The 21,125-nt window shown below is 38.8% G+C and overlaps 1 protein-coding gene and 1 non-coding gene across 3 annotated transcripts in view; one reads left to right on the top strand and one right to left on the bottom strand.

Annotated features, from left to right (window-relative positions):
* Positions 1-441: 441 nt before the first annotated feature.
* On the top strand, positions 442-508 carry LOC125117119 (small nucleolar RNA SNORD36). Its single transcript, XR_007132488.1, has one exon. It is a non-coding gene; the product is annotated as a small nucleolar RNA SNORD36 (small nucleolar RNA).
* A 16,344-nt stretch (positions 509-16,852) lies between these two features.
* ZNF365 (zinc finger protein 365) overlaps positions 16,853-21,125 on the bottom strand; it is a 30,837-nt gene continuing 26,564 nt past the window's right edge. Inside the window, exon 5 of one of the 2 annotated variants that reach the window (XM_047761631.1) lies at positions 16,853-19,108. In XM_047761631.1, the coding sequence (XP_047617587.1) occupies positions 18,808-19,108 (301 nt within the window). In that variant the 3' untranslated portion in view covers positions 16,853-18,807. The remainder of the gene's footprint in view (positions 19,109-21,125) is intronic. The other variant, XM_047761633.1, reaches the window with a different exon arrangement.

Raw genomic sequence — 21,125 nt, 5'->3', positions numbered from 1 at the left:
CATAAAGACCTTTGGCTGGACCATATTTAGCTCCCCCTTTCAAATATTCATTGGGAATTTGTAGTTAGGACTCTCTGAACTGCCTGTTCACATACACGTTTTCTTCTATTTGCCTTTTTTCTTATTAAATTATGAGTTTTTTGCATGTTAAAAAAAATAGCCATTGCCCAGCATGTGTATTACCAATATTTTCCTCATTTATGTTGTGAGTATGTAGCCATATATATACATATATGAGTATATGTTATATGGAGACACAATTTCTGCACAGAAGAATTAAATTTCATGTAATGAAATTTATCAACCCTCTCTTTATTGCTTTTAAGAAGGCCATCCTGACTAAAGAATTTAAAATTTTTTTTCCTTTTAATGTTATGGGTTAAAAAAAAATTAGAACTTTGATCCATTTGGAACTTAATTTGTAGTAAATAAGATAGGGTTTTGCCAATGATGGTTAAGAATTTCTTTACCTGAATAAACCATGTGGTCATATTGTATCTGAGGCAAAAGAAAAAAAAAAGGAAAGAAAAAATTAATAAGATAGAGTTTACTGTTTAAAAAATAAAGTACTCTTGAAATTGAGAAACTTCCCAAGGCCCCAAAGAATGAACATCTAAATGTAATAGCAATCAAGGTTGGGTTGAAATGAGTTGGAAAAGATTCTACTAAAGTTGACTTTCATAGGTGCCACCAGCTATTCTCTAGAGTCTCACCTCCCAAAGTGCTTCTGTGGCACCTTAGTTCCATTAAGATGACTACAGATATTCAAGTAAAAAAGTTTTCCATGCTAAAATAAGCTTGATAAACTTGGGATAATTATTTTTTAACTATAAACAGGAGCAGTTTGGGCCATGGAGCCCTTGTTTCATAAGGCATCTTAGTAACCAACACTTGTATCTACGGCAGTGGCTCCTGGACTTGGTTACATCAGAAATACCTAGAGAAATATTTATAAAACATACCTTTGAATCTCATTGTTGATCAACTGAACTAGATAGAATATGTAGGAATTTTTAAAGATTTCATTGACTGGTGTTTTGGAATCAGTAGTCTAGAGCAGCCCCTATCCAATACTGTTCCACTAGAGAATTAGCCCTAAGGAATATTATTGGACAATTTTCTCAATCCTCCCAAGGGTAGGACATAGTTAGCTGTGTTCTTCATGCTCTTGTTGCATAGGAGGGAGGTTAATTCATTGTGCACAATGGATTCCTCAGTGCAATATAGTTTAAATCTCTTAAAAAATGCAGATTGGGAAGAGCCGGTCTATAATCGTATGTATTAGCTGCAACAGAGCTAGATATGGTACTTGGAAATACAAAAACAAAAACAAAAACGAGCTACACCTGTATGCTTTACCACCTCTTCATCTCATATCCCTTACAAACAGAACATTAAATGCTGGATTTGGTAGTAAGGATGGGTAATCGGATAAAATTAAAATAAGTTTGATTGATAGGCACACTCACTCCTGGGCTTCTCAAATTAATAGAGTTCTCAGAAGTTTGGCCTGGTTAATCATTTTTTGTTCTTTCTACATATAACATGTTGATATGGTCTGTTAAGAGTTTTCTTGTAGTGCAGTGGGTTAAGCAATGTCACTGAAGTGGCTTGGGTGGGTTCGCTCTCTGGCCTGGGAATTTTTCTGTCCTGTGGGTGTGGCCAAAAAAAAAAAAAAGGAAAAGAAAAAGCTCATTAATAACAAAAAATCATTTATAATTAGATCTCATTTTTCTTTATCCTAACCTCAAGTCCTTATCTTGTTTACAATTCTTTTCTCCCACTAGTGTCTCAAAAGAAAGTAAAATATTCTGCCATGAACTTCAATGCATTGTGCAACATTAGGTACGTTCAGTTTTGAAATTAAGAATGATTTTTTTTCTTTTTTTTTTTAGGGCCGCATACGCAGCATATGGAGGTTCCCAGGCTAGGGGTCGAATGGGAGCTATAGCCACCAGCCTACACCACAGCCACAGCAACGCCAGATCTGAGCCACATCTGCGACCTACACCATGGCTTGCAGCAACGCCAGATCCTTAACCCACGAGCGAGGCCAGGAATCAAACCTGCTTCCTCATGGATGCTAGTCAGATTCATTTACGCTGAGCCATGATGGGAACTCCAAGAACGATTTTAATAATCTAAATAACCAAATGTGTAATCATAGTGCCAGATATCAGGCTTATTATAATATTTTTCTCTTTCTAAATCAATTGGTTTGTAAGCTCTATGAGTGCATTTCATTATATCATAATTGAATTCACAGAGCTGTGATCTTATAACCCTAATCCCTATTACACAATGGAAAAATCATTACTAAATTTGATTTACATGCTCCTTTTGGGTAGTGTCACCTACATTACCTTCATGCCAAGGATTTTCTATTAAAATTCCTTTCTTAACTAGGAGTTGTAATCCTTTAGAATAACCAAGATGAGCATATCTTACATTTCAGTCAATATAAAAATTTAACACATTCATTCCTGGCTATCAAAACAAATATTCTATCAAAGCCTAAATTATTGAAAAACCACAATCCCCAAGGCATATTTTGAAAAGCACTACTCCTTTGAAATTCTCTGCAAAGAAGGGGGTCTTAAGGTCATATAAGTTTAGGAAATGCTGAAATTCAGAATATATCTTGGTATCTTATCTCCTTTAGAATGCCTGCAGGTTTTTTTTTTTTTTTAAGTTTCTACTCAAAAATTTTCAAGCTTATTAGACTAGAATTTTTTTTTTTTTAAGTATCTTATTTAGTGATACCCTATAGGACAAAGTTTGGAAACTGCTGAGCTATACTAATGGTTTATGGAATATCAAATACATATGCTCACAGTGATTTCATTTAACATTGTAAGTCTTCCTAGATGGTGCTAACATATTGTGGGAAACCCTCTATGACCCAGGCCGAGATAAATAGTTGTAGGGAATGCCTTCCTCAGATAACCAGTCATAGGGAACTCTCTAAGAAGACCAGAAGTGTGAATTGAGAGAGAGATGGCAGCAACAGGATCAGGTGCCCTGGGGGCTTGAACCAGCTGTTCACTCAGCTCAGTTTAGTCTTGACCATATGCTGGACTTCAGCCTCATAGATAGTTCTTTCTCTTTGTTGTGATCTTAGAGTACGCTATCAACATCCAGTCTTACAGTGTGGTGGGTGAGCTAATACCCAAGTTATGATGGACTGCTTAGGTTGTATGTTCACATGGTGATCTATTTCAGCAGTCAGTCTCTTCAAGGTCCTAGCAGAAAGTTAAGAATCATTTCATAAGTGAAAAATGATTATATTCAGAAGTGGGTGTGGCTTAGCTCTCAAATCCTAAGGATCTGTACTCTGATTCTCCTAGCGCTTATGTCAGAGCTCCCTGCATCATCTCCAGCTGCCAGCTCTGCTGGGTCATAAGGTTCAAAGAGCAAAGCAGCTTGCACAGCACTCTGGACCACCTGCAAAGCTTCTTTTATTCTAGGCCCATTGAAAACTGGCGATCTTATAGGTCATCACCTGTAAGTGATGTGTCAGAACGGCACACTCAGTTGTGCTGTATGTTGCTTTTAAAATTCAAAGAAACTTACCAAGCCTTTCTAGTGATAAGGATGAAAGGTATAGAAATTTATCTTCTATTTTTTAAGAGTTAGCATATTTCCCAGACCACTCATGTCACAAAGAGGACATGCCTTCAGTTTCCCCTCCAGCATCAGGTATTTTACCAAGGCATCCAAAGTACCTGTTACTTCCTATTCACGTGGTCCAGTCAGCATGAGTCATCCATATAATGGACTAAATGCTCTCCTCTAGAGTTGTGAGACAACTTTGGTTTCTATGGACCAGTTTATTGCCAAAAACCAGAATGTTGACACAGCTCTGAATGAAGATGATGAATATACAGAGCTGTCTCTGATAGATAAAAGCCAACTGCTTCTGTATTTTTGCCATTTAGAATAGAGGGGACGAACATTATCCAAACCAATAGCTAATACCAACTATTATTCCAGCAAAGAGTTCACATGGATAACATCTCCAGTAGTAATGCAGTAATCCACTGTCTTTATTCCAGATTAATCTGTATTCTGCCTGGACACAGCAGATGAGTTAATGTTGATGTGAAATAATCAATGGCCCTGTAGCTTTTGAGCTTCAAGAGTGGCACTGATCTTTGCAATTATCTCAGGGATGTAGTATTAATTATTGTTTACTCTTTGGGGGAAGCAAATCTAAGGACTTCTACTGGGCCTTTCCTAGCATAAAAGCTTTACTCCAGAGGTAAGGATGCCAATGTGGGGATATTGCCAGTAGCTGATTGATTCTATTTCAATCAGGAGTTCCCTTGTGATGCAGTGCATTAAGGATCCACCATTGTCACTGCAGTAGCTGGGGTCACTGCTGTGGTGCAGGTTCAGCCCCTGACCCAAGAACTTCAACATGCTGTGGGCATGGCTGAAAGGAAAAAGAAAAAAAAAAAAAACTATTTCAATCTTACTTTTAAAGATTAGTACAGGAGTTCCTGTTGTGGCTCAGTGGTTAATGAATACGCCTAGGAACCATGAGGTTGCAGGTTCAATCCCTGGCCTTGCTCAGGGGGTTAAGGGTCTGGCGTTGCCATGACCTGTGGTGTAGGTTGCAGACACAGCTTGGATCCCGAGTTGCTGTGGCTGTGGCATAGGTGGGTGGCTACAGCTCCGATTAGACCCCTAGCCTGGGAACCTCCATGTGCCGAGGGAACAGCCCTAGAAAAGGCAAAAAGACAATATATATATATATATTAGTACAGTATGGTTTTGCAGACCTCCTAGGCCAACTGTGATATGGATTTAAGTTAAAATTCCACTTTTCACTTAAACTCCAAAGCTGCTACTCTAACTGATATACTTCAAGAGCTTTTTGAGTCCTTAGGGATGTGAATTGGCTCAGGGCCAGTGAGAAGTAAGTCCTGAATATTTGGGTATTTTACTTTACCTACTGTGTAGTAACTCTGATAAATAGTCACAGATTCCTGTGAGGAAGCCTAGTAGCAGATTTACAGGACTTAATTGTGCCAGCGTTGCAGGATCCTTCATCAAATTAACTAGATTTCCCTCCACTCTCAGGGCCCTGTGAGCTGGCTCAGGTTGGAAATTGGGAATGAGAACATGATTGTTGATAGCTTAGATCTCTGTTATCAAACAACATGGCTACCTGTCTGTTACAGTCCAGAGGTGCGTATCGGTAAGGTGCCACCAGAGATGTTTGGGTAAAACCATTCTGATTACTACGCTGGCCCTACCAGCCACTGCTGTAACAACACATACTTTGTCTCTGGGAGTTAAGTGCTGCCACTTGACTACTACCACTTCAGGATCCTGTTATCCTCACAACAATTAGAGGACCCTCTTCAGTGATAACATTTCCCAACATCATCTCAGAATTGAAGAGGACAGCTACTGGAGAACTTTCTGAGCATAGAAAGAAATATTTTTCTCATTGCCTGTTTGCCATGTCCAACAATTCTTCTGAGAGTATAGTGAAAGAGGCGCACATATAACCTCTCCGATATTCCTATCCTCTTAAGCCTATAGATTCCTTCCTCTATGTTATATCAAGACTATTCTAGAAACTTAACTTTATTAATGTAGACCACCATTGATTCCAGTTTCAACCAGCTAAATAAAGTCACTCCCATTTGCTTGAGTTAATGCAATGGATCCAGAATTTCTGTTAAGTACCTCATGAGAAAATGTTGGCCTATATCTAACCTTCTAATCCTTTCCCACACATTTTCTTCAATTCTCTGTCAGTATTAAATCATCTGCATCATGCAGTTCTCTTGCTATTTAAGCTACTCTCTATGGGTTGCACTTTGTAGTTGTTGCCCTATAGCGTGTTGAAGACCCCACACTGGTTACCTATCTAGAGACAATGTGGAGTGGGGGTGAGTCTTAAAAAAAAATCAGCATCACCTTTCAAAGTTTTCAAAGTGATTGCCTAAGGTAAAGTAATGAAGTCTTCAAACAAGGGGAAATCAGACTCTTCCAACAGGGAAGAAGGAAGGAAGCTTCAGTGGTATTTGAGGGCTTAAATTTATCCATGCTTACCCAGATTTCCCTATTCCAATTCTCAGAGTCTCAATCAAAGCTTTAATTTTCACAAAAGATATCTACAATCAACTGTGAGTCAGTAGCCGGCAGAATCAAACTTTGTAGTTTTAAGATATATTAACACCATAATTACAAGAGATAATGTATTTTCTAACACAGTCATAATTATGATTTTCAACCATGTCTAAACCCAGGACTTTAAAACCCCAGGCTAGTAAATTCAGTTAAAATTTGTCATAGTCCTTTTTGTTATATTTATATTAATTTATGTTTATTTTATAGTCCTACCATTAACAATCAATTGTAGAAGCCACTTGGTTTCCCAAAGACTTCCTCTCAATTAACATTCCATTCCAAGCAAAAATAAACGAAACTAGATAAATACTTATTTTGTCATTGTACTCCATGAATTACTACTAATAGTTGTCAATCCCTTTAAACCTAAGTAGGCCAGATTCCCATCTTTGAGACTTTATTTACCAGAACTGCTTCTGGTACAAAATGCTTTATCTGTCAAGGTTCAGTGAAAAACAGAAACCACTTTAGAAGAGACTAGGTGCTGATAAGTCCTAATTAGGGAGTTAGGTTCTTATAAAAACCAGACAGGGTGAAAGAAAGTCAGAGAAGTCTTGTTTTCAAGTTCATTGCCCACTTAAAGAAAATCAGGATATTATTTCTGAAGCCTAAGCCGAAAAAGCTGTTGGAGACAGAAAAAGATTACTAAGTGTTCTATTTGCTTTCCTTTATATCCAGAAGTATACAGGTTTCAGTCTGTGTAGTTACAAAGATAATGGAAGCACCATCAGCCTGGATCCTTAAATTACTGTATGTAGTAGAGTATGCTATCACCCTGTGGTAGACACAAAGTATTCAAAAGAAAAAAAACTTTTCCTGTGTTAAGCCACTTAGATTTCAGGGTTAATTTATTGCTGAAGAAGAACCTAGGTGTACTGACTAATATGAATGCTAGATGCTGAAGTAATAGACTTCAGAGAATCTAGAGATATATATATCTCCCATTTCTCAAACTCAGGAAGCCCAGTGAACCCCCAAATGAACATAACACAAGAAAATCCATACCTAGCCCCATTATGGTAAAATTGCAAAAAGCTGTACCAAAAACAAACAAAAAGTTCTAAAAACAGAAAGAGTGATTACCTACAAAGGAAGAAAAATTAGACAACTGACTCTCAATAACAAGGTAAACCAGAAGAGAATGGGATGATATCTTCCATATACAATACTCATACCTGCTGGAGTGATGATCAATTAGTATAACCACTTCAGAAAACAATGTGAAATTACCCAGTAGGGTTAAATGTGCATCTCATAACATAGCAATTCCACTCCTAGGGATATGTGCTAGAGAAATTCTTGTGCATTTATACCTAGAAAAATGTATAAGAATGTTCATATCAACATTGCTAATGATAGAGTTAATTTGTGTATCTAGACCCATAAAATGGAGACTGCCCGTGTGGTCTGACCCACATCACAAACCTCAGCCTAAATCAGCTACATACACCAGTCTCAATTCTCCAGCTCCACTTTAGCTAGGTTATCCTCCCCTAGCCTCATAAGGAAATCCCAGACCTCCCTAGTCAATTGTGCTGCACTTCTGCATTGCCACTTCTAAAAGCTCATCTCTTTCAGGAAGTGTTCCTCCTGCTTGTGAGGCCCTGTACTCTCCCAGTCCATGCATTGCTTCCCTTTGAATGAGAGACATCACGCCCATTAATAAATTGTATTATCTTTGTCATTTGACACTAGTAATAGCAAAGTATTGAAATAAATCCAAATACTCATCAATAGTAGGGTGGATTTTTAAATAACCGTGATGCTTTCATATAATAGAGCACCTGACAACCGTGAAATTGAGTTAAACACAGATAGTAAGTATGAGTCCCAAATAAAGAGATGTTAAGAAAAAAAAATAATAAAAAAATGCATACAGTAAAATCTCAATTTTTAAAATTTCTAAAACAAAACTAAAGAGAGGATTGTTTGCAGGGACTTAAAAGTCTTTATAAATGTTCTGAATAGGTAGAAGTACCTGAGTGTTCATTTTATTACTTTAAAAAAATAAACGTATATAATCTTTTATGTGTATAATGTAGTTCACATTTTTAACATAAAAATAGATCTATTACTTTTAATTTTTTATTTATTTTTACTTAAATACTGTTTGCTTAAATAATTGCTAAAATTTATTGACTTCTATATACCTGAGAATGTGCTAAACTCCTTATGTGGATTATCTGTATTAATCCTCACAGAAGTCCTTAAGGTAGGAATTATTTGCTATTACTATTTGCACTTTATATGTATGCAGATGGAAACACAGAGAAGTAATTTGCCTAAGGTGCCAAGAGAAGTAAATAGTGGATCTGAAATTAATCTGACTGTACAGCTCAAATTAGAACGAGTACAAACCATTTTTAAGAATGGTCTGAGACTGGCCATGAAACATATGCTACCCAGTCTTTGAGAATAAATGGACTGCATCAAAGCAGAGTATATACATTTGCTGAAGGCTTTCCTTTCATTAGAAATATTGATCAGATTTGAGTCTTTCATTGTCGTATTTGACTAGCACCATGGGAAGGTAGACTACTAAAAAATCATTCCTGTCTATAGTCATGCTGGCTTCTGTTTTTTTATTCCTTTAGTTATTTGTGCTATTTTGTTACTGTCTTTAACTTTTACACACTTAAATTGTGCAAAAGATTTACATGATTCCAAAATCACAATTTTAAAACAAAGTAATTCAGAGAAGTCTTCACCGTATCCCTCTCTCCTCCTTCCTATTCTCTCCCTAATTTTTTTAGTTTTTAGTTTAACTCTCCATTGTTTCATTTTACAAATATATATTTCATATTCTTTTTTTTTTTTACACAAAGGTAGCATGCAGTACATAATATACATACTGAATCTGATTTAGGTAGGTTTTTTGTGTGTTTTTTTTTTTTCCTTTTCTTTTTAGGGCCACATCTGTGGCATATGGAAGTTCCTAGGCTAGAGATCGAACTGGAGCCATAGCCTCTGGTCTCCACCACAGCCACAGCAACGCCAGATCCGAGCCACATCTGTGATCTACACCACAGCTCAAGGCAATGCCAGATCCTCTAACCCACTGAGTAAGGCCAGGGATCTAACCCACATCCTCATGGATGGTAGTAATGTACTTAATCTCCTGAACCACAACGGGAACTCCAATTTAAGTATATTCTTTATAGATGGATGCAGTGTAAGAGAAAAGTAAGTTTCTGAAGAAAAGTAAATTTGTTACTTGCTCTCAAGGAGCTTCCAGTTAAAGAAAATTAAGTGACTCAGACTGTCCTTCTTTCTCTGTTACTAACTCTCTAACTGAATCTCAGAAAGTCACGCTATCAATCCATGTCTCAATTTCTCCAAATATAAAACAGGAAGGAGACTAAAGATCTCTAAAGTCCTGTCCATCTTTAAGGCAGAAATGCCACAACAGTGTCTGGAATGTGGATGATGAGAACATTTAGCTTGAGTTAGATAAATAGTGTAGGGGTTCAGAATATGTCACCCCAAACTATGTGCCACTTTGACACATTGATTTTTTTTTTTTCTTTTTGGGCCCCATATGGAAGTTCCCAGGCTAGGGATTGAGTTGGAGCTTCAGCTGCTGGCCACAGCCACAGCAACATCAGATCCGAGCCGTGTCTGTGATCTACACCACAGCTTGCAGCAATGCTGGATCCCTAACCCACTGAGCAGGGCCAGGGATCAAACCCACATCCTCATGGATACAAGTTGGATTGGTTTCCACTGTGCCACAACAGGAACTCCATAGCGATTATTTTGAATAAAGGTACTTGAGAAACGGCTTGTTGCAGAAAGAATCCTCTGACCTTCTTTTGTCTCCCTTAAATCAGGAGAGAAATCTTCCATGTGAAAAGTACCCTCCTTCTCAGGAAGGTAAAAAGCATCCTTGTCACCAGTCAGGGAATTTAGGGCCAACAAGATCCTAAACCTTGCTACTTCACCATTTCACTAGACATAGCCCGAACCCCATTGTCTTCTCAGTTCTTCACAAACTTACTGTTTTTTGGTGAGGTTTGATCACTTCTTTTAAGTCTCATATCTTCATGGAGCCCTCAATATCTCTACATAGGTGCATATATATTTTAAATAGTTTTTTTCTTGTTAATCTATCTTTTAGGACAGGGGAGTCTCAGCCAAGAACCTAGAAGGGTAGAGGGAAAATTATTTTTCCTTCCCTGTGATAGCTCTGAGGAATATTAGCAAATGTCCCACGTTTTTTACTAAAATGAGCTGATTTTTCATATTGTCTTACTTTCTATGGCAACACTTTAGAGGTAAAAGCTACAGAAAATAACTCTAGTTGAATAAAACAGGGCATTGGCAATGAAATGAGAATGGACATTTTGTTCATGTTTAGAGCAAGTTCTATTTATGAAAGACTTGAGTGTTTTATCCACTGGAATCATTACTGGTATTTTTTTAAATGACTGCTATGGCAAAAAGCACTAAAATAATCTACTCCAAGCACTCCAGAGAGGATGCATAGTAATAATCAGCATTAGGCTAATGTATGAATAAACACTATAATGACGCAAAATGAGGAGAAAGAATGGTATGTTTACATCAAGTAGATTTAAGGAGTTGATGACTAGTATTGGAAATTTTTAGGAATAATATAAGCTGTCATTTGGTAAACTAAGTACACTTATTGAGGTTAATTCTCTTGAATAGAAATATGTATTTTAATGTTATTTCAAATAACTCTTCTGCTAACAAAATAGGTCTGTTAGATCTCAGATCATCTGAAATTCTCTGGGTTACAGAGCTACAGAGGGACCTTGCCTTCAAAGGATCATATAATTGGTTTGAAGAAGCACATCAAATTACAGTAGTAACCTCATGCTGTATGATTACATGTCTGTTCAACTTCCCCCTCTCCCTCTCTCTCTCATAAGATTTCAGTGTGAATAGGAAAAGTTTATTTTGAGCAGTAAGTTGCCACCTAATATTTCAGGATCCCTGGCCTCTTGAAAATCTTTAATCCTTTATTTTTCCTATTTTCTGTCATCAAAGCATTGGAAGCAATAGGCTTTATCTTCAAGAAATCAGACATATGCTTTTTGGATTCAGTATTAGGAAAACATGGGAATATTTCAGATGAAAAGCATTTTTCAAATAAGGAACATCTAGAGAAAATTCTTCCTTTTCTTTTGTTAAACATTACTTATGAGTGCAAAGAATCACTCTTCCGCCAAATGTGATTCCTTGCGTTTGGGTCACTCTGTGTTCAGCTTATACAAATTTCATAGTAGTTTTTTTCTGGTAATCTTGCATCTGGTCAGGTGGAAAACTAAAACACTTGATCTGTGTAGAGAACCTGCACTGGAGGTGGGACTAAAAGATCTGCGTGGCTCAGAGCTGAGGGTGATCTGAGAAATAGCATCCAGAGTGAAGCCAAAGTGAAAAACCAGAGAAATTATGTGATCAAAGTGTCAATCTACAATGCAAGATAAGAATATCCAGCTCTGGGTAGAATGGTATAATTCGAAGTTGACCAATGCTTCCTTAAAGAACACCTAGAAACTCTGGATAAGATATAGTTTCACTTCTTTAAAGACATCAGACAGCTGCTGAATCAAAGGAGGCAGGAATGGCTAAATTTCTTAAGAGGAGAGAACTTCAACGGTCTGACACTTTTTCCCTTGGGGAATATGCAAATTCTAAGAGATTGGCAATCAGATTTTTTTCAGACTTCTGGGAGGAAGAAAAGCCAGCAAAGATTTTAATGGTCTTGTGGGACTATAGAGATATAATTACAGGCTTAAGGGACCTTAAACACAAAACTCTCAAGACATTTGACATTTGCAAATTTCTGAAGTGGTGAGGCCAGGTGATTGAAAGCTAAGCGGAAAAACTTCTGAAACACTAACATTTTTCTCATAGACTTATGGTACTGGGGAAACAAACTCTAGGACTTGCAAGCTCTGTCAAAAACTTCTGAAAATCAGAAAGTAATTTGCCACTTTCATAATGCTGAAGAGACAGAAATTAAGTTCTGCCAGGAGGAGGGAGACCAGTGAACACATCAGACATTCAGTGGAGAAAATCCTGAAGGACAGCATCTTGGTAACAGAAACAACTCAGAGGCAGACTGAATCTTAGCAAAACTAAAAGTTGGCTTTGACTCAGTTCATTCCTTGATTGGTTTAAGAGAATCAGTTTCAGTTTCATTGCCTAGCAGAGGAAAGGCTAAACCCACTGTGAAGGAATAAAAAGTCATTTGGAGCTATCTAATTTTTATACACAATGAGCAGCATTCAACAAACAAAATTTTAGGCATGTGATTCAGGACCATATTACTAAAAACCACAAGAGAAAAACATTCAATAGGAATAGAACCACAGGTGACATAGATATTGGCATTAACAAACAAGGACTTTAAAATAACTTTGATTAATATGTTCAAGAAAATAGAACTTTAAAATATCTATGCCTGGAGTTTCCATCGTGGCGCAGTGGTTAACGAATCCAACTAGGAACCATGAGGTTGCAGGTTCGGTCCCTGACCTTGCTCAGTAGGTTAAGGATCTGGCATTGCCGTGAGCTGTGGTGTAGGTTGCAGACGCGGCTCGGATCTCGTGTTGCTGTGGCTCTGGCGTAGGCCAGCGGTTACAGCTCCAGTTCGACCACTAGCCTGGGAACCTCCATATGCCATGGGAGTGGCCCAAAGAAATAGTAAAAAGACAAAAAAATAAAATAAAATAAAATAAAATATCTATGTCTAATATGCTTAAGAAAATAGAATCAATTTTAAAATGGAGAATTTTTTATAGTCTCTAAAAAGAATCAAATGGAAATATTTAGAATTTAAAAATATAATATCTGATATTATGTGTTTAATAGAGATTAGAAACAGAAGGCAAGATTAATGAACGTTAAGAATGATCAACAGAAAAATGCCCACGCACAGGGACAGGAGAGAATGATGTAAAAATAATATTTGAAGATATAATGGCCAAGAAATTCCCAAAGAATGATATCAACACACAAATTCTTGAAACTCTGCCACAGATTCAAGAAACAACCATAAGCAAAATAAATACAAAGAAAGCCATAGCCAGGCGCGTCAAGATAAAACTGATGAAAATCGAAAGGCACAAAGGAGAAAATCTCAGCACCTAGCAAAGAGCCAGAAACTGGAGAAAGACCAAATGAACAGGAAAAAAAAAAAAAAAAAGAAGAAGCTGGATTACCTGTATGATCCACAGGGTGGTACACTTGGCAAAGGATTTCAGAGACAGATGTGAGAGCTCTTAAGAATAAAGACAGAATAACTTGGAGCTTTCCTTTTAGTTCACTTGTGCTAAGAAGCCTAAGAACAATAACAAAATCCCAAGCAATTTTTACTCTATGTAATTTGACTCACAACCAGTTTTTTTTCTCTATTCTATCCAAACAAATTAATTTATATAAGGTATTGCCTGATCAACACTTTAAGTTTCAGGAAGGGTTTTCTTCTCACTGGGTTTCCTGAATCTGTGAGGACTGCTATCCCTGATTGTCTGTCAGGAGCCCAGCCTTGGAAAAAGTGAGCAAAAGAAGGAAGGGTCCAGAGAGTATATCAGTATTACACTGTTTGCCCTTCTCTCTCTTTCCAAGAGTGAATCATAAATTCTGATAAGTGATGATGAGGAGAGGGCCAGTAATTTCATATTGAATGGCTCCCCCTGTATTTTGGTCTCCCCTCCCCCCATTCTCTATATCGGTACAAACCAATCACCCAGGGATCCTATTAAAATGCACACTCCAGAGTTCCCGTTGTGGCTCAGCAGAAACAAATCTGACTAGCATCCATGAAGACACAGGTTCGATCCCTGGCCTCGTTCAGTGGGTTAAGGATCTGACATTGCTGTAAGCTATAGTGTAGGTCGCAGATGAGGCTTGGATCTGGTTGCTGTGGCTGTGGTGCAGGCCAGTAGCTACAGCTCCAATTCACCTCCTAGCCTGGGAAATCTCCATATGCCATGAGTGTGGCCCTAAAAAGAAAAAAAGAAAGAAAGAAATGAAATAAAATGCAGACTCCAGTTCAGTAGCTCTGAGGTGGGACCTGGGATTCTACATATCTAACCAACTCCCAAGTGATGCTGGAAATTGCTGGTTCATAGGCCACTTTGAGAAGCAAGGTTTTAGGTGACCACAGAATCATGTAATTGGCCACACTGGCTGTTAAATGTTCACTTGCCAAGACCAGCTCAGCAGGATGGGGCTGAAGAACAGGTGCTGTGAAACTTAAGGAAAATAGCATAAAACAAGACACAGAGACATTTATCTTAAGTAAAGGTTGGAACCGGGGGACTCAAGGTCTCAGGGACCAAGAGCTCCGCCTCAAGAAACCACACTGCTTTTATTGTGTTTTTTAGGATTACGTCAATTGAGAAGGGGGTTATAGGTGCAGGATATAGGTTTCTTAAAGTTATTTTAAAAGTCACATAGCCGGTTGCTGATTAAGCTTTTACTCTGACCTTTAGGCATTTAACAATCATTAGCATTTGAGGAAGTTTGGCATCAGCTATCTATGCATAGCATCTAGAGAATCACCATTGTGCTTCTGCAGACAGCATGCCTATCTGCAGCAACTGGCTGCCTAGGTTTGCACCTCGGTTCTCCTTGCCAATGCATATCCTGCTAACGACTCCTCATAAACCCCTTGGGGCCATGAGGCTCCTCTTTCTTTTATTCTTAAGAGGACATATCATGCTGTACAAACTGCGTGCCAATCTGCACAGGTCCTGCATGGCTAGACCAACGCATTATGTCCTCATTCAGCTGACCCTATGAATAACTTATGCCTTTAGGTCTTTGTTCTTAAGCTTAAGTCATCTACCAGCGCTGAGCCTGTTTTTCAAGCAGGAAGATGGGATAAAGTAAAGCAGGACAAGATGGAGTTTTCAGCAAAGAGGCTAAGGAAATATTGTAGAAACAGGTCTCGTGACATTCACTGCCTTAAGACAGAAACTCTGAAGCTCTCCTAAGAAGCAGGAGGGCAGTGATTGCAGTTTTGATATGTTTTCCTAAGTATATTATGAACACTAACTGTATAGTAGTTACAGATGATGTTAATGCATGTTCCCTGGAAGAAGTAGTTCAGGGCCAAATAAGTTTAGGAAGCATTGTACACTTTTCTCTCCTCTGGGAGATTCAAGATTCACATTTGCATTTTAATGATTCTGAACCACCTGCAGCAGGGAAATTTATTTAATCTGATAGTTTATTTAAGTAACTATTAACACTCTGAGAACTATCACTCCATGGAACAAACTTGGGAAAAATGCACAGAGAAGAGCAGCAGTAGTAATCAAACTTTGGTGGAATATAAAAGCAAATGTGTATATATATGTATAGCTGAGTCACTTTGCTGTACAGCAGAAATTGACACAACATTGTAAATCAACTATACTTTAATAAAACTATTTTAAATAAAAACCTAAAAACTAAAAATAAATATTTTTAAAAAAGAAGATTTAGCTAGATAGCTAATAGAGAACACAGATGCTGTTACCAAACCACTCACCAGTACAGCAAAGACAATCTACTGACATGGGATTGTGGTGAAGGAAAGTACAGCATTTATTGCAGGCACCAAGCAAAGAAAACAGGCAGCTCATGCCTAAAAGATGTAAGCTCTCCAGTGACTTTCAAGGAGGGGTTTTTAAAGGTAATATTTGGGATGAAGGCTGCAGGGTCTATGATGCTCTCCTGATTGGTTGGTGGTGAGGTAATAGGATACTGTTTTAGGAATCTTAATCATCAACTTTCTGGTTCCAGGCAGTCTGGGGGCTGGGTGCTTGTGGTGCCCATGTAGTCACCATCCTCCACCAGGGTAAGGGTCTTAGTTTCTACAGAACAATTCAAGGATATGGAACAGATTGCACTTTGAGGAAGAAGTAGGATTCTGTTTTATTACTCAACTCTTATCATTTCTTTTCTTGCTTTGTTTCTGCATTCCCTCACTTCCCTAACTTGTAACTGTGTCTGTTCTTTGGAATTCAGGGAAGGCCTAGGAAACGAAAACCTTTAAGAAACAGGGGACAAGGAGGAACTTTTACACCTAGGAGGGCCCCTCAGGGTCCTGCTCAACTTCAGTGCTCGCTAAAGTAGGATAGATCCTGCCTTTGCATTTTCACCAAATTCCCCCTTTGATTATGGTTCCAACCAAGGCTTGAGAATGACTGCTCTAGGCATCTTAGAGGAGTTTCTGTTACTATCTGGAGATGCAGGGTTGCAGAAGCCTCAGAACCCTTTTGCAGAAGCCTATGTTATCCCAGAAGGACCAGCGTTGGCTACAAACTGCCCTCATCTAAGGAAGAACATTGGGACCAAATGGGGCACCCTAAAATTTCCTCCATATAGTCTACATACTGCAGGGATTCCCCTAGGTCTTTTCCCTGTAACGGCCCAGTCATCAATGCCTAGCCATTAAACTTGCTTCAAATAAGAGGTCAGGACAAGGATTTTCTCTCTAGATCCAATTCATTGACTCACTGAACAAATCTGCATCAATCAGGATTTTGGCAGTATTCAATTAAGATGGACAAGGCACTCCCATGAGTCAGGGGTAGGGAACTGGTAATAAATGAATAATTTCAGACAGTAATCAATGCTGTGAAGAAAATAAAGTGTCATATGTTGAGAGGTGGAGATACTGAATAATATCTTCTGAACTGAGAAGGAACTTTGAGACAGAAAAATGAAGCAGGCAACTCCATAAAGTACAATTATGAAGTTTATTGTGGGTAACTTACAAACAGGTGGAAAGGATCAGGCTCACTGATGGTCCAGGGGCATTCACAGCTTCATTCCCCAACAACAAAAGGTAAACTTTTTAGCTAAAAATAGAATCTGACTACCACGTGAGAAGCATGTTTACACTGACTGGAACTGGGAGCTTTTCCTCCCACTGGGGAGGGGTGTAGGGGTCTCATGACCATTAACCATATGCGTCAGCAAAAGACACTCTTCAAGTTTTCCTGTCAGATGAGGGTAGGGATAAAGCTTGATAGGGAGCTCATCTGGTTTGAGGCATTCCTTTTGAGTTAGGCTAAAGCTTAGTCATTCAGAAGAGGGGAAGGGGTAGGACTTGCTGGCCTAAGATGGAGCTGACAAAATGGAGTCAGGGTGGTTCAGCCACATATCATGGCACAGAGAATAACTGAGTCAGGAATTCCCTTTAGTTACTGCAGTCTTCCCGGAAGACTGCAAAAGACCCAGGGCCAGTTAGGGTAATGTAGACTCCACTCCAGAAAGGCCAACAGTGACTAGGATGGGCCTTAATGGGTCAGAAAACTTCACCTGCTCCTCCAAATATATCTTGTCAGGGGGCCGCCTATATTCCTTGTGCCTACTACAGTGACTGGCCCATCCAGGGCCCCCAGTGAGTATTAGTGAATAGGTGGTTGGATGGATCGATGAGTGGACTGTTAGATGTGCAGTTAATTCCAGTGACTTTGACAAGAGCCATCTGGTGAGACCTTAAAGTAGGCCTATTTAAGCTACTGGGCTAAAGTGAGCATTCACTCTGTTGAACAGCTACCTTCTAAATGATAAGGCAAATGGTGAAATACTATATATATGACCCTGAAGGTGTGTGGTGCTATAAGAGTTATGAGGCTGCCTTGAGGAAGTGACAATTGACCTGAAATCTGAAAGCTGAATAGAAGTGAACCAGGTGGAGAAGAAAAAGAAGGGCATTTCAGGCAGAAGGCATAACCGAGCATAACTGTGGTATGGGGGAGAGCAGGGTACTGGTAAGGCTCTGAAAGGAAACCAGTCTGGAGAGGGGTGAGTCAGAGGGGTGAGGCTGACCAGGTGAGAGAGGTCAGCTCAGGCAGGCAGGCTTCGGACTTTGTTCTGCATCCTAGTAACTAACTGTGTGTCCTCTCATTTGCCCTAGCCCCTGCTAAGCTCCTTTATGTTTATGCTAGGATGTCCCTCAGCTAATAAGAATCCTAGTGCCTCCCTCCAGCCCTCTGTGTTTAGGATGATAGTATAATAAATTTTAGCTATGGTGTCAAGTTACAGGCAGACTCAAATAGGAGTAAAAATAAAGCGGTGCATTCGTGAGAATTAAGGAAATGGATGCTCCCTCTGCACAAAGAGGAGGGACTGAGCTATATAATCAGCTGTTTCTCTATGACACATCTGACCAAGGTAAATGCAATGCCCTTCTCATTGGTCGGGAAACTCCCAATCTGTTGTGCCCAAAAATGTGTGCACTAAACTCTAACAGACCTAGAGCTAAAACTTTGGAATTCCTTGGCAAGTTGAGGTGGCTCTGTTACAAGGCAAGGGTTGTGTAGAGATTACAGAGTGATGACAGTTATATCCCCCACAGTGGCTTGCATTAAGTAGGTTCAATAATTTGTAATAAACACGAAGCTGAATTTCAGGACATTGAGAACCACTGTATAATCAAAAAATGCATATATTTAGGGCCATTTTCTGGGACTCTTTGTCAAGGAAGTGGCACAATGTTGTGAAACAGCACTGACCAAGATTCAGGAAGACAATATTCTGGTTCTTGCTCTGGTTTTATCATGAACCCTGGGTCCCTGGAACACTTTTCAAACCACTGTAAACCTCACCTTCATTGCAAAATATGGTGGAGTCACATTCTTAAGTATTGTTAGAAGAAAGGCAAAATTTAAGTATCATCAAAACTACCTAAAAAATGCCTGAGGAAAGCATAATACTAGAGCCTGACACACCGCACACCATCTGTAAGTCCAGCATTGCTAATTTCTCCCCCTGTGTTGGACAGAATTGCTGTTGACTCAACCAAACGCCAGATGAAGTGGTCAGCTTGCACTCAGGAGCCATGTTGTAGGAAAAACTGTACCTTCTCTTTAAACATGAAACCACATTCAGTGAAGTGAGATGCTTCCTGGGACGCACCTGGATCTGACCAAGGTAGCTGTGCCACTTGTGTATCTTTCGTTTCCCCCAACTGCTGTCACTGCATCTGCTGAGAGAAGAAAATGATACCTCTTCACCACTACCTACCTCAGAAGCTTTCTATGAGGGTAACTGTGGATGCATGTTACAGGAAATTTTACAAAGTCCAAATCAGTGGGGAAAATCTCCAAAATCAATTTGTCATGTCAACACTAAGTTTTATGCAGCCAACCTTTACAATAAAGCAGTTTCACAATGACAGAATCCCAGGGACTACCAGCATTCTTTGAAGAAACCAGTCCAATTCTTTATCTGAAAGTAGAGCCCCAGTCTTCCAAAAGGAAAGATCATCTACCAAAAGGACTGGGAGCTCACTTTTCAGTAAGGTGACCTATTCTGTGTTACACTGAGACATTTTTCCTTCAGTGACTTAATATCTACTTCTTTAGAATGTTCACTCACTGTCTCAGTAATGTCTTTTGCAGTCACAAAAAAATAGTATACTTGCCTGTGACAGCACTTCACATATGCAAGGACACTACCTATATATCCTCTTCTCATAGGACATGGGTACCAAAGCTCTCATTCACCATCACATACATCTGCCCCCACAGACGGAATTTGCTTACTAGTGTCCCCACTGCAGGCAAGCAGGAGAGCCAGGCTTTCCTGTCTCAGAAATTCCTTGAAAGGAAGAGACTCATTTCTGGTTTGGCATAATGGCTGCAAACCATTAGAAAGAAAGGGTGAAGATCCCTTTCTTAAATGAAAATTTGAGACATCTGCATTTTACTGATATAGTTCATGGACACCCCCCCCCCCCAAAAAAAAGAGAGAGAAAGAAAAAAAATCACATTAATTTACCAAAAGGAATCCAATTCCTAAAGTTCCCCACCCTTTTAAATATTTGAAATAGTTCCAGGGCTTGTGTGTGGTTCTTGCATGTCTGCCATCTCTGGAATTCACTTTTCAAGGATCCAGACTGAACAGAATTGAGATATGGGGATTTATTTATGTTTTCTAATACCCAGAGACAATCAAGAATGTCGCAGTTATTTCTCAAGAACATTATGACCTGATGAACCCATTAACTTTAACACAAGTAGGTGTAAAAACAGACTGAGGTCATCTCCCTAACAGCTCTAACAGCTTCTGAACAAATGGAATCCTTAAATGTTCCTAATCCCGTGGTTCTTAAGAGACCAATGGCTAAGTGATTCTACCAGTGATATAATCCTCTCTGTTAACTATCCTGATCACTTTCTGGGCCTTGCAATGACTAGGATGTATGGCACATATAGTTTGGGATATATACTGTGAAATCTGTTCATGGGTTTTGTTAAGAGTTGACAAGTTTAAAAATACAGTGTAGGAAAATTACTCATAGTTGTGGAGAAAGATGGGAGAAAAGTTCCAAATGAGCTTTTAATGAGGACTTCTCAGTGTGAACATATGTACAAGGAACCTTTAACTAGAGGCATTGTGATAAACAGAAACGATCAAGCTAAGTTCTCAAGAAAACATAGAGGTACAAGATCACAGTGTCTCTATGTACAATGAACAGCTTATTCATGAAGAACCATTTTGTTCAGTTAATGGACCAGCATACTTGGTTCTCCAGAAAGACTTCAAGTAGACAAAACATACCAACGCATTAGTCAGAAATAGAGCTTTATTATTATAATATTTCATAATCTAAAAACTTTTCTTAAATTCTGGGAACAGAATATTCCAACTTCCATACAACTGACTGACCCTGCAGAATACGGGAAAACAGTATCTAAGTAATCTGAACTTTTCAGTTAAGAATCTACAACCTGGTTTGACAAAAGAGAATGAGAGAAGAGTTGAAATAAAGACTTCTTCATTACAAAACAAGTAATAAAGCTAGATCCATTCTTCAGTTAAAACTTGAACATGTTTTCCTAGAAACTTTGGTGATTTCTTCAAAAAAGCAACTCTAAGGTTGACTGCTTATTAGGACAAAGAATATATTTAAAAATGAGACCCAAGTGGGATACAGCTCAAGGCTTAGGCCATGGCATGAAAGTGGGAGATCCCTTAGAATGAATGAATTGCCTCCATAA

Source organism: Phacochoerus africanus, chromosome 15 (genome assembly GCF_016906955.1).
Source record: "Phacochoerus africanus isolate WHEZ1 chromosome 15, ROS_Pafr_v1, whole genome shotgun sequence".
NCBI classification, from domain to species: domain Eukaryota; kingdom Metazoa; phylum Chordata; class Mammalia; order Artiodactyla; family Suidae; genus Phacochoerus; species Phacochoerus africanus.
This window is presented reverse-complemented; position numbering and strand designations above follow the sequence as displayed.